Source organism: Urocampus carinirostris, chromosome 2, assembly GCF_059441175.1.
Source record: "Urocampus carinirostris isolate Australia breed hairy pipefish chromosome 2, RoL_Ucar_1.0, whole genome shotgun sequence".
NCBI lineage: Eukaryota > Metazoa > Chordata > Actinopteri > Syngnathiformes > Syngnathidae > Urocampus > Urocampus carinirostris.
Genome location: NC_142350.1, coordinates 54,700,286 through 54,727,436, shown reverse-complemented (window position 1 = coordinate 54,727,436; position 27,151 = coordinate 54,700,286). Strand labels below are relative to the sequence as shown.

The following is a 27,151-nucleotide window of genomic DNA, read 5'->3' as shown; positions in this document are numbered from 1 at the left end:
ATAAAGTGTTACAGGCAATGCTGCCTTGGACTTTTAACACTCATATATTCAGAAATCTGTTTTACAAATCCAGATATTAAACTTTATAAGATGAGGCACAAAGCAGATTGCCCTTGACAGTTTTTCCACGAATGTTAATTTGCACAATAAAGAGAAAAGATCCATTGGGTGTTAGGGTCCTATATTTTTCAAGCGACTGTTCTAGTTGTGGAGGATCAAGTTGTATCTTATTCTTATTTTTAATTGGAAAGTTTTCCTATTTCCTGTTTCTGTTCTGCTGATTGGGTCTGGGCTGGATCCAATTTAAATTTGAATCTTTTGTGATTTGTAATGTATTCATTTGAGAATGTCTGTTTGTTGTAACTAACAGTGACAAGAAGTGATTTTCACATTTGTCATTTCTATTCAAAATAAAAATAGAATGGATTACTGAACACGACCTGATTTGCTTACAGGACATTGAACATTTTCTTGTTGGTTTTCAGAATTCCGTTACCCTAATAATTCTGATCACATTATTTTGCACCTGTGTCTCAGTCAACTGATTCTTAGTTGCGATATCAGGTTTGTGTGTTATTTCCAATATCTTGGCACTTTTAGATAATTTTCAATCATTCATTTTCCAGACGCTTATCCTCACTAGGGTCACTGGAGTGCTGGATCCCATACCAGCTGACTTTGGCCAGGGGACACCCTAAACAGAAACAATCATTCACTTATACATACGTTGAGACAATTTCATCTTGCCAATCTACCTTTCATGCATGTTTTTCGGGGAAAACCCAATCAGGCACGAGGAGCACATGCAAACTCCACACAGGGGGAGCTGGAAGCTGGAATTGAACCCGGGAACCTTGAGGCAGACTTGCTAACCGGCTTCTGAGATTTTTCTCTATTTAAATATTAAGAAGAAAAACATATTCTTGACCTTATACTGAGCAGTTGATAAATACACGATTGGCTCGTTTTATCACATGAGTGTCAGAAAGATCAGGGGAGGGTGTAATTGTCGCCTGTGCAGTCCTTTGAAACATTTTTGATTAAGGGCTATACAAATAAATGTGCCTCGACATATTAACAAGAGACAGTCGACCTTATGAAGGCACACTGTAAATTTGCAATTGTTAATTTATTTGTAAATATTGATAAATCATAAACAAATGCCCCAATCTCATCAAGTTAATTGCAGCTGCACTTTGACTGTTTGGTGAGCGGCTTTTGTTTTTAATTTCTATTCAAATCATATTGCTCTCATGTGTCTGTCCTCAACATGACTGAAACCCATCGAATTTGCATAATTTTCAGCACCAGCACCACAGTCGATGAGTTGATTTCGTAATGAACATTGATGTCTTAATAAGCAGTCATTTTGTCACCGGCAGCAGCCTGCAGCCGTCCATCCGTATCCGCGCACTTGTGATTACTTGCCATCTGAACCATGAATAGGCTAATAGCGGTAACCATTGTCCTTTCTCGGGTGTCTTCTTTCAGGTCAACCACGTGGCCCAGGCCAGCTTTCAAGTGGAGGCTTTTGGCAGGAAGTTCACCTTGGACATGGAGCTCAATCAGTGAGTTGTACTTGCCGTCTGGACAAGATCACGCAGGCTTTAAAATTCTCTCTGGCTTCCTTGGCCCCCACACAAGTTGCAAAAGTGTCAAGTCAGTCGTTTGTTAATGTGATTGCTTTTAGCGTTTGCCCAAAAAGTCAAATACAATGTGACACCACTGCTTATTTGGCTCCTGGAAAGTCCTTTTCAGGCGCATTTAGAGTAGGCATACACGCTTGTGTGCATTTAGAGCATGTTTGTTATGGGTGGGATTCAGCGAATCCATTATGATAGTTCATGATTTACGGTAAAGGCTAGAGCATTGTCGGACACTGATATTGATTAACACTGATGGAAAGTGAGCGACTCAATTTCCTCTCTCTCCTGCTTTACTCTTTGACTTCCTTCTCTCTTTATTTTAGGTCTTTCTCTCATACACAAACTCCACGTTTAGAGCAAAGATTCAGTTTCTACCTTAGTTTTGCAAGAGAGATTCCGAGTGGTTTCAACATGTGGATAATGGACAAAGTAATCCCAACAATTTGTTATATTTTACATATTTTCATAACTTCCAAAGTAGGACTGTAAAATACATCAAATTCATTTGATTGACATTTTGAAAATTTACAATTTCAAAACTTGCATAATCATGAAACCAAAAATTGACATTTAATTTGAATATTTTTTTTAGAAATACTGATTGTTGTTGCTGTTTATTAAAATACTACTGCAAACTGGTACCTTTTGGCATTTAAAATTGGGCACAAACTATATGAGTCACCTTTATGAATTTTAAGTTTGTGCTTAACAGATTTAAAATGTGTAATTTTTGTCTGATAATTTAGCACAGGATATAATTTTTCATCTATTAAAATGTTTGTTGGATAGGGTTTATTGATTTAAAATTCAAATCGTCCAAAAAGACTGACAAAATTGAAATTGGATCTTTGGGCCGCATTCCCCAGCCCTAATCAGAAGTGAACTTGCTTACATAAAATATGAAAAAATGTAAAAATATTATAAGTATACTCCCTTTTTAATATTAAACACCTGCAAAGGTGATTTCATAGAACACCAGTTCCTTATTTTGACTTTTACGGCGCACTGTTGTTCATTGTTTTGACTATTAAATCATTGTCGCTATCGGCCAATTATGTTGATGTTCTTTGATATCCATGACCTGTAGGGCTGATCTGTTTTTGTCACTTTGAAGGTCAATCTAAACTTGTATATAAATCCAGATGTGCGTGCGTGTGTGTGCGCCTGTGTGGCTTATAGGCTCCAAAACGGCTGAACCAATTTTTGTGAAAATTTACACACTTGCACTTTAGGCCTTTGGGAGTGTTTTCAGCTAAGTTTTGTGTCAAGGTCCCCTCAATACATACCAACAAATTTGATAAATATGTGCCTTCATTGGGGAAACCCAAGGTCCCAGCCTATAAGTAAGGTTTTACTGGGTAGACTAACACGCCCTTTCTTCTGGGCAAAGTTGTGAACCACCGATTCTGCCAGTACACGCATGCAATCATTTGGCTTCTGGGTGTGGTAACACCTGAGGCCAATCAGATAAATACCAAAGGAGCTGTATTCGAGGACAACTGCCCAGAGAGAAGAGCACCAAGCTGGGGAAGAGAGAGCACCAGTCCCTCTAAAACTCTGGAGGTAGCAAATCTTAATTTTGGGAAAGTAAGGATAGGAATTCCATTTTGTTGAGAGTGACGAGAATTCAGGACTGGAGGGGACCCTGACCCTTCGGGAAGTGCTGGAAGGTCGGCCGAATTTGATTTTAATTGTTTGCTTTCCCTGCCACCTACCGCACGAACACTGCCTCTGTTCGTAGAAGAACCCATGTTTTTTTTGGACCTCTCCCTCATTTCTCCTAACCATTTTATAGTAGTCAATTAACCCCCCTTTAGTTGAATCTGGAAAACTGTCTCTGGGTTTTGTGTTTCCAAGTGTAAAACCTGTCTTTGATTTCCCAGGTTGCCCCATTGTGTACAAACCGCTCTGGAGGTGCATCCAGCCATGTGGCTCTTTGGCTCTCCCAAGTAGCTCCCTGGTGTTTTTTTTAATAACAACCTCGCCCTAGGAGAATGCCAGGCCATTCTGCTTGTTTTAAGAAAAATAAATGGCTATGGGGAGGGCCTTAGAAAGGGGATGGAAATTCTTTATCTGAGTGTTTCTCCCTTTTCCGCCTTGCAAGTGTAATGTTTTCTCTCCTTTTTTAGAGTGTCTGTAAAGTTTAAACTTAACCATTAATAGTATTTCAAGAGGGCTTTGTTGAAGCTACGTATCACATGTTAACATCTGCCTTTAGTTTTTGGATGGCAATTAAAATCAATCGTACTGGATTTTGGACGTTCTGCTTCATCCTTTTTGTATAAATCCAGCATATCGTTGTGCGACTTATTGTCGCTTTTGTTGACACGAATATCAGTGTAAACTCCGACACAAATACACTCACACACTGCTCTCGAGTGCCGATTTTGACAGCATGGTGCGCTCCTTCTGCACCGTAATCCACTGTCCTCGCAAAATCATCTTAAAAGGAAAACACACGAGTGAAATCCCATCTCAAGCTGACCCTAAAGCGGAATTAGCCTCCAAACAACCACTCAGTGCGCCACTTTAACGCATGTGACTGTGAATACAAATCGACACAGCAGTGAGCCAAATTCATCACACCAAGGGAGCTTGTGTTTTCACAGAGAAATAAACTTGTGAAAAATTTCAGAGTTATTTCAATGTTATTTATCCATAGATGGATCCAATGGGGAATTCTTCCTGATTATAGACTTATATAGTGTAATCCTTTGTATAAATTGCAGGACTTTATTGTGATATGTGCTAAAAGTGAATTGTCTTACACTCTGTGGCACAGATATGTGGCCCACTTTTAGTCCCACTTTCTCATCCCTTATAGGAAACGGTTTCCCACTTTTTGTGCCTGAATGTTATCTGCTCACGCAACTTATCGTGAAATAATTTCCTGCTTCCCTCCTTCACAACAAATTTTGTTTCCAACGATGCTCAGTTTCAAAGCCTAATGGGCCATAATGTTATTTTATGTGTTTATTCAATTTTTTTTTCTGTGTATACAACCTCTCATTCAGGGGCTTTGCCGCCCCTTACATCATTGTCTTTGTCTTGCTCCCACTCCTTCATCCCAGTGACCGGCTACAACATTCTGTTCATTGGACAAGAAGGAGCGGAACAGTGGCACACATGTTTGAGGGGGTTGCCCCTTTTTTCTGTTAATCAGCTTCAGACAAACACACATTCCCTCCCTCCATTCATCTCTATACACCCCTGAACCCTGCTCCGCCCCTCCTTGTGAATAATGGATAGCATTAAAGAGGAGTGTGCACATGTTGGTGTATTTTAAGACTTAAAAGGGGGAAACAATGCTGCTGATGATGCATACAATCTAGCGTTCAGGTCGCACATAGTAAAATGTCCTACTGATATTGACACAAACCCTTAGGAATCAACAAAACCAAAATTTTACCCGTGTGATCATTGCTCATGATCACACAGGTAAAAGTATGTGATCTGATTTGAATGTTACTAAAACAGCCACAACTACTAAAAATATGATGCAAACATTGCCTTTGAATAAAAAGGTGAGAGACATTTTTAGAAATAAAATCATTGGTTTTGTGCATAGGCTGTGTGGAGTTTGCATGTTCTCCCCGTGCTTGCGTGGGTTTCCTCCGGGCACTCCGGTTTCCTCCCAGATTCCAAAAACATGCATGTCAGGTTAACTGACCGGTCCAAACTGTCCCGAGGTGTGAATGAGCGAGTTAGTTGTCTGTCTCTGTGTGCCTTGCGACTGGCAGGGAACCAGTTGAGGGTGTCCCCTGCCCACTGCCCAAAACTGACTGGGAAGGGCTTCAGCACCCCCGCACTGAGGATAAGCGGTGCAGATGATTGATAGTTTTGTGCATTCTTACCATGTTAGTCTTTTGTCCGTGGCGTTCTAGTTGTAAGAATAATCTGATTTACCTGCTAAAATTAAGGTAAAGAAAAGCACAATATAATTTTATATTATTCAATAAAATTAGATTGCATCCCTTTCTTTGATGCAAACTACTTACACTGTACCGGGTAATATCATTTAAGTCTGACCAATATTCATGTTTTTAAGGCTATTTTATAGAATAAAAGAAATATTTGGCAAAATATTGTAAAATGCAATTAATTGTTTCTTTTTGTGGGTAGGAGGGTTGGATTCACAAAAAATATCTGTTTTTGTACATACAAAATTTAACACCCCTAGAAAACCTGCACAATTTTTCCCATTTTTAATTTTGTTTCCACTGGGGGTTCCAAGACTAAACAATGTGCGATTAATGTAAATACCGTTCAAACACCATAATCCAAGTCATAGAGTATTTTATACAACAAATTGCCATTATTTCCATGATTTAGAGTGTATTATGAATCCAAATAGTACTGCAACGTTGTTTCTCTCAGAGTCGGGTTAGGTTGCCCATTTGTTTTCATTAGATGATATGTTGACTGCAATTTGATTCTGATGGTGTAAAGTGAATAGTGCGAATTTGCGATTTCAGCAAGTGAAAGCCGACTTCCCATTGCACCGCCAATTTTTGTTATGTATCAATAACAATTTGAAGCACAAAAAATGCTACAAATTATCAACCGAGAAAGGGTTAGAACTATTTGGGCCCTCAATCAAATTGCACATCCGCAAGGGTGAAATTTGGAGCTCAGAGTCTCTTAAAAAATGTTAAACCCACAAATGCTTATGGGATACGATCATTAAATTTTTTCCAATTGATGCATACTTTTTTCTCATATAATCATTAGGGCCCTTAGAGGACTATTAAACTAAAACCGCTTCTGATAGGAAAAGTTTCTTCATGCCTGCATCACATTTCATGCAGGACCAGGTTGAATTGTCCTTTTACTGTGACATCCTCTCCAGAGTGTTACAAAACTGGAACAAGAAGGCTTCACTCTCCTGTGTTCAGTGTTGATACTATCGCTCAGTATGTTGTCATTCCTACTAGCGTCTCGTCAGCTTTCCTACAAGCAGACGTGCCTTTTATGATAATGGGGCTTACCGGTAATGCTAAATCCATTATTCATCTGTGTGGAGGGCGTGATTCCACGAACATGTGTGCAATTGCACTATGGCCATGTGCTGGGTGATGGACCTGGATGGGGAAATTCGACAAAAATATGTATTTGTTAGAAAAAAAATATGATTAAAACATCCAACTGATAGTTGAAATATATAACAAAACACACATTTGTTTTTGGGAGTAAATAAGTATGAGGATGAAGAGCATTCTAGTCATTAATACAGTATGTAAACTTTAAATGTGTCATAGTTTTGGGGGGGGCATCATTCACAGACTTGGAACATGAAGTTTTGTCCCAATGAATAAAAATATCAAAGATGGCACAGATTGGGAGACAAATAATAGTAAATATTGAATGAGGATCAGAGGAGGAAAATGAACAGCATTACAACAAAGGCACCCAAATTAAACTTCTCGTTGTCTTTGATACATTTCCAAGCACTCGTTTTGCCGAACTTAATTGAGTCGGTTTGTTTCCCTTTTTTCTTTTTACACATCCTTCACCGAAGCACAATAGCACAATAGTTCCAGGAAGTAACGTACAATAATGCCTCGTTTTTTTGCCAGCGTTTGGTACCAAAAAGGTCCTGCGACAGTCAAAATCCGCAAAGTAGAAACATTTTTTTCTTTCTTTATTTGTATTTTGTATTTTCCTCATTTAGATTTTCTTTTCAGTCATGTTGCAACAAAACAACATCACAGAATGAACAAATAACCTGCAAAAAACTAAGGGATGACAGGTTGAAGCCAAAGGCTTGTAAGAGATTGATCCCCAAAATAACTTTGCTTCTTCTATCAATTATAGAAACAAATGATCATATCTTATATCATTATAACAATCAATTCCTAATCCATTAAAACATAACCACATGATTTAACTTCGATATACACTGTACAGTATTTTACAGCTTCTGAGTTATTCCTTTCATATTCTTCTCCTGGATCTCCAACAACACTAAAATGTGGAAGACCTGTGACAAACACGCATTTTCTTGACAAAAGGGAATACTCCAAAAGTCTATCCTGTAAAAAAGTAAACAAAAAAAAGAAAAAGCGGGGGGAAAAAGCAAGAAAGACATACTCCAACATGACGTGTGTTCAGCTGTTTGTTTAGGAGTCTGTCCAAGTCTTTAATTCTCTTGAACAGCCGTGTTGTAATCTTATCATTCAGTTTTTTTTAAATAAATAATTTGACGTGCCTTCAGGCCGATTTTGACGTTCATTTTGTTGAGATTTTTTTTGATGTAGACTTTTTGGCCCTTTAATTTAGGACCTTGCATCACAATAGAACGCTTCTCCAATGGGTTGGAACCCAGTAGCAAACAGATATCTTTTTATTTTAGTCTATTTATTTATTCTCTGTTTTTTGTTAAGTGATCTGATCTGCATTTTTATATAGCGCTTGTCAAGTCAATGACTTCCCAAAGCGCTTTACATTGTGCTTCACATTTCCCAATAGCGGCCGTGATCTGTGCAGCCATGTAAGGCGCTAACCTGCTTATTGGGGGTATTGGGGGTTCAGTGTCTTACCCAAGGACACTTCGACATGTAACACGGACAAGCCGGGATTCGAACTGGGATCCCTTAATCCTAAAACGATCGCTCTACCTCCTGAGCTACTGCCGCCCCAAGTTGACGTTTCTGAGTTAAGAAATCACCTGTTAAGCCACTGTAGATGAACGTTTAGTTCTGTCATGATTAAATCATTGAGACGAGCACATTGTTCAAAATCAATTGCCTCATGGTGTAAAATTTTAATCTTCTCTTCTATTTCTTTGTGTAGTTGTTGATTTTTTTTGATGCTCCTTCAATATGGCTCGATGACCTCTTTGATTTTCCCAAGTTAATTCTCCACTTTCACTGCATGGTTTTTAAGTCCCATTAAGTCTTTCTTGATTTGTGTAACTTCTTTCTGCGCATCATCCAGCTCATTTTTTGTTTCCATCAGGTCATTAGGCATTTTCTCTATTTTATCAGCATTTTTCTCCATTTTGCAATCCATCATAGCCAAATGTTCCTGGCTCTTTTCAAATCCCTATTTTATAACTGATTTTTATCAAGTCCATGTTGTTGTCACGACCAGAACAAATGGTAGACCCAAATGCGTAACGTTTCTCACAAGTTTATTGAGATATAGAGGAAAGGGAGCGCCCCGCGATCCGGTGCTCGCTGGACGAAGGAGGCAAGCCCCTCACGGGATCGGACTGTGTTCCGAAGGCGGAAGTGGATCTTCCGGAGCGGGAGATCGTAGTGTAGGTAGACGGAAAAACAGGTTGATAGCCGGGACGGGAGATCAGAACGTGGTCGGGTCAAAAAACGGGTCGTAGCAGGAGACAAACGGGGAAATTAGGAACGAATGAGTGGAAAACGGGTGACAAAATGGGACAGACGGAAGTCAGAGTCAAAAATGCTTGCCTGTGTAAACAGAGGTTCGCTAAAGGACTGACAACAGGCGAGCGAAAGGACTGAGCTTGGATGGCTGTTTAGCCAAACAGAATGCAGAACATAATTCGCAATGAATAGTAAACAGCGAGCAATTACTATATACTGAACAGTCAACATTTACGATTTTCGTCATTTGTTTTCTACTACGTTGTTTATTAGCACGCTGATTTCAGCCAATCCCTCCCATCCAAAAATAATATTTTAAAGAAAAAGTACTGCACCAAAAACAAAAAAATTAACTACCTGTCATGAAAACAAGGGGATATAGGCAAATATACATGTAACTGAAAAATAGTCACACTTTGTTCAGCCATAAAAATTGTAAAAATAGAGAAAACAGATGCCAAAACAAAGTTTGTGTTTTTTGTGTTTGGCCAATACATTTATTTAAAAATGCATTTAATTTCTGGAAGGAAAAATCCTGTATAATTTAGATTCGCCGACTAAAACGCTCATCTAAAATATGAACCTGTGCGTGTGAGAACGTTTCTCTTGCTGCTGCCTTGAAGCGTGAAAGTTGCTGATGTGGGGCCCGCTATCCTGCTCTCATACCTCCAAGCGTGTGGTCATACCCCGACACGTCCTGTGTAATTTACATCTTTGTTATGTGCCGTTCCTACATCATGGATCAGACCCTCCTCCTGCTTTGTGACACTGAAAAATCACCGGCACTCTTCCCCAATATTTGTATCTCCACCCTTGTCTCTCCTCCTCTGTCACCTGCTTGGGAATTTATGGAAAATAATCTTTATTTACTGAGGGTGCAGGGCGAGATGTGTTTGAGTAGGAAGACGTAAACAAGAATGACAGACTATAGAAGGACTGAAAAAAAACAAGAAGTATAGGATGAGTGCATGTCTTATAAGCACTCTCAAGTCCTGTTGCTGCGTGGGTGGAGAAGGGGCAGCTTGGGAAAATCTTGGAAGGTGCGCCATAAAACGTATAAAAACTGATATAAGTCAAAACAATCATAGTTGGAGTCATCTCTACCTTTTTCCTTATTGTTGTTGTTTTCATGTGAATACACATCTTTACAAGCGTTACCTCAGATTTGCAGATTTTTACAGATTACAGTACCTTTACCGTAACAGCAGCAGCATGAAACTAGAACTCAGTCTATACTTTTTGTACACCTAGTCAGTTGTTAGGAAGGATTCAAATGCTCTATAACATTTCTTCAAAAAAGGATTTATTATCGGACGTATTAAGGTAATGTGTAGTTTAGAACACTTCTTGCAACTTAACTTAGAATGAACAACAGCTTGCTTTTATCCACGTATGTATTTATTTGAGTAAAACACTTATTTTTTTAACCTAAAAAAACTCAGTTTAGGTGCACTTTATACATGTTTTATTACCGTTTAACGGTATTATATTACATTTTTTGTGCAATGATTTATCAGTCAATGTAACGGAATTGAATGGCGGTAAGAGCGCCAAATCTTACCCACTAGATTACCAATAATATAGATGACATACTAAAAATTATTTAAATTTTATCTCATTATCACACTATTTTTTTTCTCCTTACCAAATGCAAATGTTACAGAATGGGGAAAAAAGTCACCTTAAGGATATAAATATTATTGCTCAAAACTGTAAAAATATATACCTTGCAGCGCTTTTGGGGGAAATGATCACTGTGAAAATGTGAAGCAACTGGGTGCTGTTCTAACAGAATAGCATCGGATTCTTAAAAAGTCTTAAAAGGCATTGGATTCATTATTATTAAAATAAAGCCTTAATTGGCATTTTAAATCCAATTTTTCAAAGTCCTAAAAATGTGAACAAATTAATGAGATTTAAATTTGTTTAAAAAGATTAAGTAACATTTACCAATTGTACTTTTTAATAATTCATTAATCTATCAAACTCCGCGACCCTATTGAGGATAAGCGGTGCAGATAATGAATGAATGAATGAATGACTAATCTATCAAAACGGTGATGTGGTTTCAGTCGGGCCTTTCAGAGCAGATGCATGCCTTAGGTTTAACCCATAATACACAAAGCAACTTCGGACAGAGACGTTAACTTTGGACCATGGGAAAGTTTCCGTTTTATGAGAAGTGGGTGTCTGATAAACTTTTTACGCCATGACTAAAAGATAGATGGATAGATAGATAGATAGATAGATAGATAAATACTTTATTCAAAAGATGTAGCGGCAAATGTGTACGAGGCACGATGTATCATGTGCAAGAAATATTTGTGTTTTTTTGTTTTGTTTGTTTCAATTGTGAGTTTTTTGTCGACATGGTCTTAAATTTGATTTCAAAAGTTATTAAAAAGGTCTTCAAAAGTCTTAAATTTAACTTGCCCTTAGCTGTAGGAACCCTGCTTTCAAGGAGGCTGAATTTATTAAAAACTGATCAAAGAATGCCAGGATGAATATTCAACCCTCAGATATATTCAGCTAATCAAATCTGGCCCGCTTTCTGAAAGCTTTGAAAGTACCTGTGTTAGGAATTTGATATTCTTATTTGAACATATTTTTAACTTGCTTTTCTAGTAAAATACCACAACTAATTCTTAAAATGAATGGAAATCATTTGGTAAAGCAGACAGAAGGATCTTGTTTTCATTTTGATAATATTTTCTATTTTTACAATATTACACATTAAATTAACATCATTTTCTACTAATGGGGTATTCTTTTTCTACTTGTTTTTGCAATGAAGCTGCAACTGGATTAATTCCCTTTAAATGCATCATTCTCTCGTGAAACAAGATCGACAGCCAATCAGTCTAGCGTTTAATAAACATTCTTTAACATTCTATGTGTTCTCTTTTTTAGCCACCCTTCTGTTTGGCCAGCTTTTTCTAATAGTTATATATTAGTTTGCACTACACGTATAAACAAAAAAGACTTGGGCTCCTATGAAAGCCTTGTGCACGTCCTCATCACATACTGCATAATGTAAAAGTTAGATCCATGTGTTTCTCTTCGTATATTGTGTGCTACATTCCCCCAACTCCTTTTGCTGCACTGATTATTACCTAGTGAACCATTCTTTACAATGTATTACCATGGATTTCAAATAAAAATAAATATCGGTAATTACAAATACAGTAAACCTCCCATTACCGAGAAAAAGCATAACTACAATTTGTACCATGACAAAAAGGATTTTAAACCTCCTTGTATGGCGTCCAAGTGCAGATATTGCTGGTTGAATGAAATATAGCCCGGGGGCTTTTAATGGGATCTCGGCATTGAGTATGGATGGGGGTGTTTAGGTGAGAGCAGCTGTAGAAATCACCAAAGAGAATAGCTCCTTCCCTTCCCCCTCTATTCCCTTCCTCCACTTTTCCATCCTAACACCACCCTTAAAATGCCTAATACGACGCGTCTATTGTTTTTTTTTTACCCATCTCCCATTTTCCTCCTAACATGAGCTTAAGTTGTGAGTCCATAAATGGATGAGAAGTGCAGTGTATGAATGTGTGTGTTTTAGAGATAATTACTCCTGGTTTTGTGGAAGAAATGAAAGGCTGTTCACTACAGTTTTGTGCCAATCGCTCCACACAGTCTCATCCACATTAGTGCTGCCAAGCCTGGCTTTTTGTGTTGTTTTTTTTTATTCGCCCTGATGCCTGGCGACACAGTATGTAAGAGGAATTCTATGTGCAGTGTGGACCTAATGCCAAATTCCAGAAGTTTCCCTTTGCATCATGTTGAATTAAGCAAAAGTTTGATTACTGGATGCTTCCAGGTTTATACTGTGTTTGTTGTGGTGGTTTGACATATTAAATTGTAATAGTCATAATTGCTAAACTGCAATAGGCCAATCGAAGACTTCATGATAAACTAGGATGAGTGTGTTGCCAGAATTCATACATTTTGGCAATAAATAACGTTATAGTAGTATGAGAATTACCTTGAAGAAGTGGGTTCATTGTCACGACCTGTGCAAGCAGGGGACCAAAATGCGTAACGTTTCACACAATGCTTTATTAAGGGATCAGGGAAGTCAGGCCGAGAGGAACAAGATAGCAATCTGGCGCTCGCTGGGCGAGAGGAGCGGTAAGCCCTCGCGAACGAAGCGTGGTCGGAGATTGGAACAAGTCGGTCAGCCAGGACGGGAGACGGAGCATAGTCCGAGATCGGAAAGAGTCGGGTAGCCAGGACGAGTGGGAAGCCAGGGGTCGATACCGGAAACAGAATCAAGATACGGGTAGCCGAGACAGGAGAACGGAGCTTGGATCAGGGGCCTATACAGGCAACAGGTCAGGTTCAAAACGGGAGCCGGAGTCAAAAGTGCTTGCCTTGCATGCGCTGAGATTCGCAGACGGACTGACAAGGAGTGAATGAGAATGATGTGTTTAAATAGAACTAATTAGGGAACGAGTGGCAGCTGGGGCTGAACGAGTGAGCGCAGGTGAGCGCAATTGGCAAATCATGACATTCATTTATTTGCTTATTAGTTGATTCTAACAGTAACTAAATAATAATACACATAAACAGTTTTTCCCAGCAAATAACATAAAATGTTAATCTTTGTCATTTATGAATATTTTTTTTAACTTACCATACATCTCTATTAAAAAAACGAACACTGTCATCTAGTCTGGTGTGTATGTGTGTTCATATGTGGCTTATAGGTTCCGAAATGGCTGCACCGATTTTTGTGAAGATTTAAAAAGTTGTACTATAGGCCTCTGAGAGTGTATTTAGCTTGATTTGGTGTCAAGACACCACCAATAAATACCAACAAAATCAATAGATATCTGCTTTCGTGTACAAGCGTCTTTGGAGCTGCATTAGGTCATACTGCTCTCTGGCACTTCTCTTCTTGCTCTCTGGCGCTTTTTTAACAAACCATGGCCCCAACAACCTTGCTCAGGTAGAATATCTGGCAATGCCAAGCCCGTCAACTTTTATTTTTCCAGAACTAACCTTAATACACCACCTCGTCGTACTTTTTTGCCTCTATATCTTTCAGGACAACTTTGTTTCCTCGATTCTCAAACATTTGTCTTTAGTACCTCAAATCAAAATCATGTGATAATGAGATAAAACCTAATGTCTTTTTATGTGTCATCTGTATAACTAGTAGTCCACTGGTAAGGATTCGGCACTTTCACTGCCATGACACAGGTTAAATTCCTGTTGCATCCAATGTTTTGAGATTGTGGTCAGCGATATTTTTTGACTGATCAATCTTTGCACATATATAATAATATACTACCGTAAACCCAAACTGAGTTCTTTTTCAGTTTAAAAAAAAATATGCGCGCTACACACAAATACATATGGTAATTTCAGGTTGGATGCCCAATAACACGAGGGCTTTTTGAGGCATACGGCTGCAATTATGATGCTCAATTCTTATTAATTTCTTACTTTTGGCCGCTTAAAAAAAAGATCAAAAGCTCATTTCTATGCTTTTTTTTTCTCGCAACATCTCTCTTTATGAAATGAAGTAAGTCTTGGGAGCGTGACATTTCTGCCTGTTTGGAGCCCGAGTGGGCTGTCTGACATTTAAAGGGTGAAATAGCGAGCACGCGGGATGTGTGACAGAAATGTCTCTTGCATGCCTGCTTATGTATGGTTTCGCTACCCGAGCGGTAGAGCGTCTGGTTGGAAAAACTGATTGACAAGCGCGCCAGCACGAGACGTTGCCGCGGAAACTGAGCCGGGGAAAACATCCTCCAGCAGACTTGAGGATAAGTAGACTTGAAAAGAAGGTTGTGAACTCAGTATACGAGTCAAATTAACCTCAATACAAAATGGAAGTGTACTGGATACGCCTGGAAAGTCAAACAAAACAGCGTTTGTCAATGTGTTTGTTAGTTTATTTTGCAATGATGTACAATGCACCGTTGGAGAGAGCTGTCCATCACTAATCAATGTGTAAAAAGAGCCTTTTTATGTAGAAAAATTTGATGCCTCTTTTTCAAACTAATAACCAAATCTTGTAGTCATTTTTACAATATGACTGATACTATTAAGAAATACCTTTAAATCCAAACATAAACTCCTTATTATTGTATTTATTGAATGGTTATCCTTAAATTTCCCACAACAGAACCAGTAGAAGGCAGCTGATAATGGTACACAGTAAAACAACCAGTGTTAAATTAACACTTGTATATAAGAAAGATATTGTATGTTCACTGAGGTAGTGTGTAAAGTTTACTCAATTGCTAACACAGTTTTTAATTTAACAGTTAAAGAGTAAACTTTTAACACTCTGAGTATATACAAGTATTAAATTAACACTGATAATTTTATTGTGTAGCTTCCATCGCTAGTACAGATACCTTAAATTGGGGCTGTTATCTGCAGCGATAACAGTGCCCGGTACTCACTACTTTTTTATACCAATCATCATGACAATAATGACAACTGTCATGTGCACCAAAATTCCACACTTCGATTCATTTGTGTGACGGTTTTAGTGTTGCTGTTTTAGTAATCCAACCAGAGTAACCAAACAAAACCCACGGAGGCACAGGGAAAACATGCAAACTGCGCACAGGGAGGCTGGTAGCTGGAATTAAACCCTGAACCTCTGCACTGTGGGGCTGCGCGCTATCCACCCAGTCTCCGTTCTGCCTTTTTTTTTTAAATCAAATTTTAAAAAGCTGAGCTTTAAATTGTATCTGTGAGATTTATCAGGATGACTTTAATATTAGTAAAGGCTTAGTATATTTTTTTTCCCTTGACATTTATTAGAGGGTGACTTTTATTATTTCTCACTACAATCTGACACACACCAAGCAAATGCGTGGAATGGGTGGTGTTCAGTTCATTTTATGTCTGAAGCCGATACTGCAACAAGCACATCGAGTCCTTTTCATCGTTATTAGCCCCTCAAACCACAAATGTTGATGACAAAGGGTGTACGCGTCCTGTCGTGAGGAATCGCCGGTTTGCTGCGAACCCCAGCTGACCTCATATATCATTTTACCAGTTAAAACTCATAAATAGCCTCTTTCCATTTTTTTCTTATAATCATCCTAATGTTTACACCAAGCTTTAGACTGAGGCTAGTTTTATGTTTATTTTATGTTTCTATCCTTTCGGAATAAATATGCCTGAAGCGTTCCCTTCCTCATCACTCTTTTGCTGATGATTTGTAAACCAATTCCAGCTTTAAGAGGGTCTGCAGTCCTGCCACAGGCATCTTTTGACAGTTTTAAGTCTTGTCCATGGTGGTATGGAGACTGGATCGAATGCAATGTAAAAAAAGTATTAGAGTCTTTGGACTTAGTGTACTAACATCAAGAGTTGAATTCAAAATGGATTCAGTGTGCATGTCTTGCTGCATAAAGTGTTCACCTGCTAAGCAAACTTAACATTTATATTTCTTTTACTTTGTGATTTCAAATATTGTATGATTAATGAATGAGCAAATTTACACATTTTTGGTGAGCACCATTTTACACGTAAGCAGAAATGTTTGCAGTACAAAATGGGTATAAAAATAAGTCCTGAGATTTTTTGTCGTTGCTCTTTTTTAGTATATGTTTTCAACTAATGTAGCTTCTGGGACGTTAGTCAATAATCAACCACTCATTTATTAAAACATTAGTTTCATAACAGGGGATACCAAGTTATGTAAAATGCCTCTTTAGTTTTGCTTACACTGTATTGTTTTCATAGCTCCTGAAAATATTCTATGAGACAGTAGTGGCAAGCGCCCTCTTTTATGCGGCAGCGTGTTGGGGAGGCAGCGTCAAGAAGAAGGATGCCTCTCGTCTCAATAAACTGGCTAGGAAAGCGAGCTCTGTTGTGGGCAAAGAGCTGGACAGCCTAACAACAGTAGCTGAGAGACGAGCACTGAAAAAGCTGAGGTCAATCATGGACAATCCATCGCATCCACTACACAGCATTATCTCCAGACAGAAGAGCAGTTTCAGCGACAGACTGCTGTCACTGTCTTGTACTACGGACAGACTGAAGAGATCTTTTCTTCCTCATGCCATGAGGCTCTTTAACTCCACCCGGCAGAGTAAAGGCCCACATTAAACCACACCACCTACATTGGATATTACCAAATCTTACTGCAATATGTATTCTGTGTAGCACTATTTAGTTACTCTATATAACACGCTACAGTGGGCATTTGCACGTCACACTGGGTATTTGTATATTGTATTCTTTTGGCTTTATTATTGTACTGTTCTCAGCTCAGGGATGCTGCTGGAAATGTGAATTTCCCTTAGGGGATGAATAAAGTATCTATCTATCTATCTATATGATTTGTTTAGCCTGATTTGGCGGATCCTAGAATAGATTGGGTAAATCCAGCGTCCGATTTTTCGCTGACCCTTAAGGCTAGTCACAAATCTAACAATTTGCTATCGGGCTTTTGGATGCAATACCAGTATGTGTTTTTTTGCTTTAGTACTTTTTCCAAAAGACAACTTTTAATACCATCATTTGATATCTTATTTTTAAGACCTTTATTTTTTACAAACTTTAAAAATGGCAAAATTACCAACACTTCCACACCTTAATGTGTACTAATAATACAGCTCCACCATTTCTAGACTACAAGTGCATATGATTTCAAGCCAGAATATTAATTATATATACATATATTCTAAAATAACTGTACGAGTTCTAGTGCCACATTAAATGCAGCATAGTTTAGTTTCAGGCGGCACGACGGCTGGGTGGTTACCATGCAGCCTGAGGGTGCAGAGGTTCAGGGTTCAAGTCCAACTACCGCAGCCCCCCCGTGATTATTTGCATGTTCTCCCCTGCGTGGGTTTCCTCCCACATTCCAAAAACATCTATGTCAGGTTAGCCGGTCTAAATTGTCCCTTGGTGTGATTGAGCGAGTGAGTTGTTCAGGGTGTCCCCAACCCACTGCCCAAAGATAGCTGGGATGGTCCAGCACCCCCGCGACCCTACTGAGGATAAGCGGTGCAGAGAGCAGATGAATGTATAGTTCAGTTTCAACTGACAAGGTATCCCAATGTCAAATGATTACCTAAATGCCATGCATCCCTATTTAGAGGTATTTCATGAAAAATCTTCGCGTTAACAAGAGGACGGGTGCTTGTGATTTGGGGCAAGGGGGGTGTTGTCAGGCCCATGAGTGCGAACAAGGGGTTGAGCTTTCGCATCTTTGTCTAATAAATTATTCAAATCCCCAAAGAATTAAATCTGTGACTTGTTATCAGGCCCCCTGCACACCAGAATTGCAGTTGCAATGCCGCCTCGCTATGCTCCCTTCACTCGCCTATTGCCTGCTCCCTTCTGCCCCTTTTCATAGCTAGCTCAGCACAGATAAAGATCTCATGCTGTGAGTCTAAAACACACATCTCAGAAAATAAAGACTAATATTGCAGCTTTGACCCAAGAATCATGTCTTCATTGCAGAAGTGTGAAACTTTTTGTCCTGTCATCCTAGCGTGGCGAATGCGCCCAAGTGAGCGTCCCGGCTTTTATTACACTGCTCCAATGGTGCAGGGTTTTTCCCGGAAGCACTTTGGAGTGGTGCATGATGGGATGTATATTAGAGCCCCAGGACGGCATTGACACCTCCCTATCGTTAACATTTGCTGCCTCTTTATTCCCCCCGTGATGGCCATTCCTTCATCTTTCCATTTTATCTCCCTCCTCCTCTCTGTGCTTTTATTACTCGAGCACGCTGAAGCGGCCATTAGTCTTTCGAAGGAGTCTTGTTTCCTCTCGTGTGAGTCTGCACATTGTTGTGAGGCAGAAAAAGTTACAATTCGTTGACACCAGTAAGCAAGAGCCCAACTTGTTTTGTGCAACGCCACTTGGGACAAGGCAAATAATTAAGTTGACTGCTGATGACGTTTTTTTTTCCCCCAAATCAATTTTTGCCAGGGGCTCCGTTCACTCCAGTTGCGATTGTTTTGCACTTTTCTTTTTGATGTTTGCTTTTTGTACTTTGCATCTTCAGCATAAAGTTCATATGGTTGTACATCTTTGTCTGGAGTGGAGCTAGAAGGGAATGTGTGTGTATATCTCCTCAGGGGTACTCATTTTTGGGAAAAAGCACACACACAAATACAGCTTTGTAGTTTTCCTTGTAATTACGCTCCCAATGTTTTTTCCCTGTTCCTCCTCCGCCAATTTTGCCTTTCTGCTGCAATATCTCTTCGTCCTCTACAACCATGTTAAACACGCATACACTTGGAAACATATTTGTCCCTATGCAATGTGTTTAACTTTCTTAACTACACAGCATTACCTCCAGACAGAAGAGCAGTTTCAGCGACAGACTGCTGTCACTGTCTTGCACTACGGACAGACTGAAGAGATCTTTTCTTCCTCATGCCATGAGGCTCTTTAACTCCACCCGGCAGAGTAAAGGCCAACATTAAACCACACCACCTACATTGGATATTACCGAATCTTACTGCAATATGTATTCTGTGTAGCACTATTTAGTTACTCTATATAACACGCTACAGTGGGCATTTGCACGTCACACTGGGTATTTGTATATTGCATTCTTTTGGCTTTATTATTGTACTGTTCTCAGCTCAGGGATGCTGCTGGAAATGTGAATTTCCCTTCGGGGATGAATAAAGTATCTATCTATCTATCTATCTATCTATCTATCTAATTAGTCTAAGCAATGCTTCAAAGGCCTCAGACAGAATATGATCCTCACCTCAATAACATTTTCTCTGTTTTTTTTTTTCCGTTCCAGTGATCTGCTGTCCTCAGAGTACGCGGAGAAGCATTTGTCAGAGAAAGGGAGGATGATCGTCTCCACTGTAAGATTCTGCAAAACCATTTCGTATATACTTTTATTTCATTTTACATCTCCTATTTATACCATAATCCCCAAATATTTTTTGGTAATTTTATGCAGAAGTCCAGCTTGTTCTTCTTCTTTGAGCACTTAATAGTTTTTCTTGACAGTTGTAGAAAAATCAACATAAAACTAGCCTCAGTCTATCCTCATGTTGGATTTTTGTGGAATTAGGAGCGAATAACTTTGAATTGAAAATCTCCCATCGATCTTTTCGTTTCTTTTGGATATTTAGCTCTTGTACAATTGTGCTAATGTATTTCTTATTCTTGAAAAGCATCTTCTTAGTTTAAAACAAAAGAAACAAAACAAAACAAAACAAATTATGAAGTATATTATGAGGTTAAGCGTCTGTAATCATCTTAGGAGGTGACCATTTTGTCATTTTCACTGTTGAATGACAATTATAACAAAACTCCTCTGCACTCATGTAAGAACCAATCAAAATTCAGCTTTGGAATTTAAAATGACCATCATCTTGACCAACTATGTTTTCAACAGATAGTATTATATGTAAAATATATCGTCTGTTATTAGTTCAACATGGTCAGGGTCATATAAAAAAAGACTTATCTCCGAATTAAAGAAAAAAAATAGAATTGTCATTAAACACTATTATTCCTGTGAAAACTATTATTATCATTATTATTATTATTATTTTGCTTGAAAGCAACAATTTCATGTAATATTGTGAAATGTAGAAAACAATTACTGTACTATTTAAGTAACTCTTTGGTACAAAATGAGGGACAAAACAAAAACAAAAATGTTGTATATAGGTTTTTTTTCACAATGCAGCGACGATATATAACTTCAAATACAATATTTAGAACTTATTTCATCGCAGTAAATAATCTCCAACAATTTGCTTGCTGTGTTTATCAATTAAGAACTGGCACTGCAACTAATGACTTGACTAAACATGTCATACCAAACGATTGTTCGTTCCATTAGATTCCAAATTAGTGCAAGGTCAGCCTAGAAATGATTACTCCATTCTGTGGCTTGCGTCACAGCCTTTGCTAGAGCCAGCAAGTACATTATCAGCCCTTCCTTCACCTAAATGGAACATGGCCATAACTAATTCTATTTTATGAAATCCGCTATGACCCTGCAGCTATACTTTAATGAAGCAAAAAGGTCGTTTTTTATATTTTGTTATGTTTGTGTTTCCAAGAAACCTCTGGATTAAATATTCAATATATATCACCTTGTATATCTAGTCTTTAGAATCACAGAAGTACTAAAGCATCTGTGCAATGGCACATCCACTGGCTCCTGGTTGGTAATGTGGTGTTGGACACAAGGTTTTTAATGTCCAGGCATGTCTGGCAAGCTTTAAACAGCGTAAACCAGGATGTTGGATTGCGGTGCGATGCGTCGCTACGTGCTGCATCATGGCCGTAATTGATCCTGATAAAAGCTGACTTTCCTGGGGGAGTCCAACTTCCTGCCTTCCTAATGGCTGTTAGGCAGCAAGGAAGCAACCAGGAAGAGATGGCTCCGCCAAGCACTTAGACCATGTGCGCTTACATTTTTGCAAAATGATCATCTTGACTTGCAGGGAGCAAGATCAGGTACTCGAGTGCAAGCAAGCAGAAAAGGGAAAATTCTAAAAGCAGCGTAGCTAAAAGAACCATTATAAAACAATTGGAAATGTCATGATTGTGTTTAGGCAGCAGACAAGGCGTTGTTGAATAATGTGCATTTATGTTTTTGTAAAAACGGGTGGCAAGAAGGTTGGTTTTTAAAATAAAGGCTGTAGATGCTGAGTAGTTCCTTCAAAGGTTTTGTTTGCAGAATAATCCGGGCACAAATGACGTATAGACAATGACCAAAGCCAATTGCCCAAAAACAGTAATGTTCTTTTACTGAGAAAAAAAGGTATCAAAAAGAAACTGAAAATATTGAATTTCTAAACAAAACCAAAAGTACTTGTACAGTCTTTACCCAAAGCTGTTCAATCAAGTACTGATAACACTCAAAACAATTCTGTCTACAAAATAAAGCACAACCAAAATAATGGAAAAGATGTATAACAACGACAAAAGTAAGTTATATACTTACAACTATATAAATGAAGTTAAAAATACATAAATTATACAATTATGACACATTTCAATATTACAACAATATCTGTCTGTTTCCAGGGAGGAGAGCATTGCTACTACCAGGGGAAAGTCAGAAACATTCCTCAATCATTCGCAGCCCTTTCTACTTGTCATGGTCTACAGTAAGTACATAAAATACAAACTTCTTCACTGAGAAATGACATCAATGCTGCAGTTTAGCTGGTTTCTGCTTTGTTTTAACATTTTAGATAAAACAATAGAGCGACTGTTCTGAACAGTACCCTAATTAAGGGGCAACTCTCATGCACTAAATGTTGATCCTGTAGATTTGAACAGGAAAATCGTGATCAACGATGAGTGTGTACTAAACAAGTGGCCCATGTTTCATGTTGACAATATCAGTGTGCTGTTTGTTGGTGCTGCATCCGTTGCGGCCTGGTCATCCTGGAGGGGGGATTGCCTCGTGTGCGCTCCCTTCTCAAGGTTTCTTCATTTTCCTCATGTTGAGGTTTTTGAGTTTTTCCTTAGCCACATGTAGGTTTTAGATCCGGGGATGGTGTAATAATAGTCTGTGGTTTGCAATAGTCTGTGGTCTGTGCAGCCCTTTTAGACTCCTTGTGATTAAGGGCTATACAAAATGCCATTGATATATTTATATTTCAGTTTTATTTTCTTGCACCTTGAGTAATTACCGTACCCAATTTACATCTTTGCATCTGGTTTAAGACTTCTTATTATATTCAATGATATATTTAAGCTTCAAATCATCAATGCAGGCAGTGTGCAAATGCTGAGCAAGCCCAAATGAGCTTTGGATTGAATAACATTCACATTGCTACTTTTTAGCCTAGCAAGGTATTTATAACTTGAGGCATTTCAATCAAATTTATTACATTCATATATCATCACAAAGAGCAGTTTTGTATAATTTGGAAAGTGCAATGACCTTGAATCACTTACTTTGGTGGGATATGTTAAAGAGGTCTGTTTTGGCTCAACATTTGTGTGTAAGCTGCACAGCAGTGTCAGACATTGCAGAGAAAGTACTTCCCAAAAGCCTCGTCAGGTATTTACAATACACATCCGGCTTTTTCCCTTTTTTGTGTGTTTTATGCCTACACACACACACACGCGCCTGACACTTAAGCCAGCACTGCAACAATAGCTCTTAACCGCATACAGACAGATAATGTTCTCATCTTCAGCTTTCATATCAGATGAAGATCGTTCACTCTTGGTTCGCTTGTTTAGTATGCCAATACAAATATCGTATGACTTATCTGCCTGGATATTTTTCATAATGCATGAGTTACAAAATTAAAACATGCACCGAAGCAGACTTGGGAATGGACTAGTCAAGTCATGTTTATTTGTATAGCTCTTAATCATAAAAAAGTCTCAAAGGGCTGCACTGACCACCATTACAAAATCTCCTGATCTGAAACCTACACAAGGGCAACTAAATACCTTAAATCACGAAAACGCGAATAAAATTGCCTAACCGGCCATCTTTCCCCATATTTTAAACTTGTCAAATTTGGTGAGCATCAGCCACTAGGACAAGAGTTTGTAACCTATGGGAACCCCAGACATGGTCTTTTTATAAGTACATATGCCTTGGAGATAAAATTCTGGTCATGCAAATTTCTTCCAGAGAGTTTCAAACCCAAAAGTGCAGATTTGAGTTTGGTGCCATTTGGTGCCATTTTTACAAAATAACTGCTTTCACCTTGGTTTGAAACCATTGTTTATGAAAAAAATGAAGGCCAAAATGATCTTAAGTCACTGCTGGAGGGAGACAAATGTAAAGTGGTATACACTATTTGTTGATATGGGAGACAGGATCTGGCATTATTCTTATTTCATATATTTTATCAAATCATCTGATGTCATACAATAAAAAAGAAACGTGCTAAAAAATTAGATTTTTTTCAGGAGAGCTGTTTGGGGTTTTGCTGAATTTTGTCTTAATAAATATGGCATGCCTCCCTCTGTCAAAAAAAATCAAAATATTTTGCTATTATGGCTCTTTGGATCAGGGCAGCACGGCGGCGCAGTGGTTAGCGTGTGTGCGGTTCTGAGGTCATGAGATTGAACCTTCCTGTGTAGAGTTTGCATGTTCTCCCTGTGCTTGCGTGGGTTTCCACCGGGCACTCCGGTTTCCTCCCACATTCCAAAAATATGCATGTCAGGTTAATTGTCCGCTCCAGATTGTCCCTAGGTGTGAATGAGCGAGTGAGTTGTCTGTCTCTATGTGCCCTGTGACTGGCTGGCAACCAGTTCAGGGTGTCCCCTGCCCACTGCCCGAAGATAGCTGGGATGGGCTCTAGCACCCCCGTGACCCTACTGAGGATAAGCGGTGCAGATAATGGATGGATGGATGGCTCTTTGTGTCAAAAAGGCTCCTGACCCCTGCAATACTGTAATTGGCTCAAATGTGAACCAGAGCTATTATTCCAAGATATTAGTCCATCCTGGCGTACCGGCGGCTGTGTGGTTAGCACGCAGCCCCACGGTGTAGAGGTCCAGGCTTCAATTCCAGCTACTGCAGCCTCTCAGTGCGGAGTTTGCATGCTCTCCCTGTGTCTTGCTCCCGGCATTCCGGTTTCCTCCCACATCCAAAAGACATGCATGTCAGGTTGACTGGCCAGTCCAAATTGTCCCTAGGTGTGAATGAGCGAGTGAGTTGTCTTTCTCTGTGTGCCCCGCAACTGGTTGGCAACTGGTTCAGGGTGTCCCCTGCCCAATGCCCGAAGATAGCTGGGATGGGCTCCAACACCCCCACAATCCTACTGAGGATAAGCAGTGAAGAAAATGGATGAAGAGTCCGTCCCACCATTGCCAGTCACTGCAAGAGTATTTTGGCAGTGGTTGAAATAATACATTGAAATAATGGATGTGATATAAAAGTACATACTGTTTTCCTTATTTTTTTACATTTCAGAATGAAACAAAAAACATTTACAATAAGCATATACGCTATGTGAAATTAGTGATCTTTTTTTAGTTTTAGAATTAGATTGATGAAAGAGAAAATAGTTGAAGTGGCAAGATTTGAATCACACTTGACATTTTTGCCTCCTTTCAGACTGATAAGTTTTGACTCTGCTAACCAAACACTAGGTTGTTTTTACTTGATTCAACCTATTGAAGATTTAAAGGCAGGGAAAAAAAGTTAAATTGACTTCACCTTTCCTGACTTCGCCTCTTGACACAGCCAATCTCCTAAAAGCTTCAGATAAAGTTAATTACAGGACGTGGCGCGGTCACTTCAGGTGCTTGTGGGTTTAGGTAGAAAGAAAATACCTTCATGCAGTTGCTCCATCAGAAATTGAACTCTGACTTAATCAAGCGATGCTCTTTTCAGTGCCGTGGGTGTATGTGGGGCAAGTGCATGAGGACAGTCAAGCGATCTACTTCAGTGTTTTTTTTTCCGAGATAAGTCAGTTGTAATACGTTAAAGCACATTCCATAACAATTGCTTATTGACCTTTCAACTGGGATGCCAGTAACCTGATACATAGCTGGTACCAGTCAATAATCCCAGATACAGATTTGATAAAGGACTAATTTAATCTAAAATTTTAATGTATTTTGTTTTTGCCTGAATTCAGTTCTTTTTTCCCCCCTTAGCAAATACAACCTATTCTTACTATTGTAAGCAACAAACAGATTAAAAGGCTATTTTCACTTCAAACTATAAAATGTCTAAAAACTGCAAAATTGAAAAAAGTTCATTAACAAGTATTGGGTACATACCTGGACTGATTTTGAAATATTGGTACGCGTTGTTAATTTGAGCACCAGTGCGCCCACTTCTGGCATCTTTTAACGATTAAACTTTGATATAATGCACTTCGTACTTGCTTCAGTGCATTGTTGGTTGCAAAATATTGCACGATCCGTTATCCCCAATCGCACATTGCTACGAGCCGGCAGAGCCCATTTCTGTTTGACCTGGAAGCTCTTTTTTGCTATTTTGTCACATATTGCTGCAAGCGGGGACTGGCAGAAGGGACCTTTGTCGGGAGGCGTACCATTCTGTGCCGCCTAAAATGAAATGCACAGTTGTGGCTGCGATCCACTATCCCCGTTCGACTATTGATGAAAGCAGGGGTTGACAGAGTGCTTTTATTTTTCCATTCGCGCATCTGAAGAATGCCATTGTGGCCGGCCTAAAATGTACTTCACTATTTTGGCCGCGAGTCGTTATCCCCAATTGACTATTTCTGAGGGCAGGGGCCTAGAGAGTGTGAAGTGTGGGTGCTCCTTTTTTCCATTCTGCCAAAGAAAAACAGCACCGTGCGGCCGTGATCCATTATCCTCGATCGACTATTTTTGCGAGCAATGGCCGCAAGAGTGCATGTTAAAAATGGGGGTTGGGGTTAACTTCATAGATTTTTACACACTGTGGGTGATTCTGGTCCCCATTAACTGTGATAAACGAGAGATTATAGTGGAGGTGTTTCTTCAAATGTCTCTGTAAAAATTACTAGTGGTATCAGGACCTGGTAAGTGTGTACTTTACTGGTATGGGACAATTCTATTCACAGCCTATCCGATTGGTTAAAAAAAATTCTGAAACATCTTATTTTTTCATTCATTGTCTGTTTATTTTAATACATTAAAATACTTACGAAACAGTTAATGATATGCCGAGCTTCATTTGCATTGAGTATATAGACTATTTGTAGAATTCAATGAAAATCGTAGTGTGTTATTTTATAACAATGTAATGACCTGTTTTTGACTACTTGAATTTATTACTTCAAAAAGCGAGTTGCGTCATGCCATGTTTTCCTTCTCTCTTCCAGCGGGATGTTTTTTGATGGCAACCACACATATCTGATTGAACCTGGAGCACAGAGCGGTGGAAACAATGTAAGTTTCGTCATTTATTCACACACACAATAATGATAACATGCCGTGGGACGGGTCGATAGGATGGATTACGGGATTGATATGATATGGGTCACATACAATCCGGTGAGGAGGACGAGTCAAAAATCACTTAACACATGCACACACACACACACCTATACGTGTGTCGTGAGGCATTGCCAAACCTCCAGCAAACTGTGGACAAAGCTATGTGCTCAATTACAATAATGAAGCCCTCCGCTAATTAGATAATAATGATTAAAGGCATTACGGTTGAAAGGAGAGGATGGATCGGAGATTGCCTCGAGACGCTCTGTGACTCAGATTTTGTGTATGTGAGACTTTGTG

The 27,151-nt window shown here is 39.0% G+C and overlaps 1 protein-coding gene across 2 annotated transcripts in view; it reads left to right on the top strand.

Annotated features, from left to right (window-relative positions):
• adam22 (ADAM metallopeptidase domain 22) overlaps positions 1–27,151 on the top strand; it is an 89,657-nt gene that overhangs the window by 5,034 nt on the left and 57,472 nt on the right. Inside the window, exons 4-7 of one of the 2 annotated variants that reach the window (XM_088327156.1) lie at positions 1,492–1,568; positions 19,746–19,812; positions 22,001–22,083; positions 26,737–26,803. In XM_088327156.1, coding sequence (XP_088183282.1) covers positions 1,492–1,568; positions 19,746–19,812; positions 22,001–22,083; positions 26,737–26,803 — 294 coding nt within the window. Of the gene's footprint in view, positions 1–1,491; positions 1,569–3,255; positions 3,317–19,745; positions 19,813–22,000; positions 22,084–26,736; positions 26,804–27,151 lie in introns of those variants that run through there. The other variant, XM_088327157.1, reaches the window with a different exon arrangement.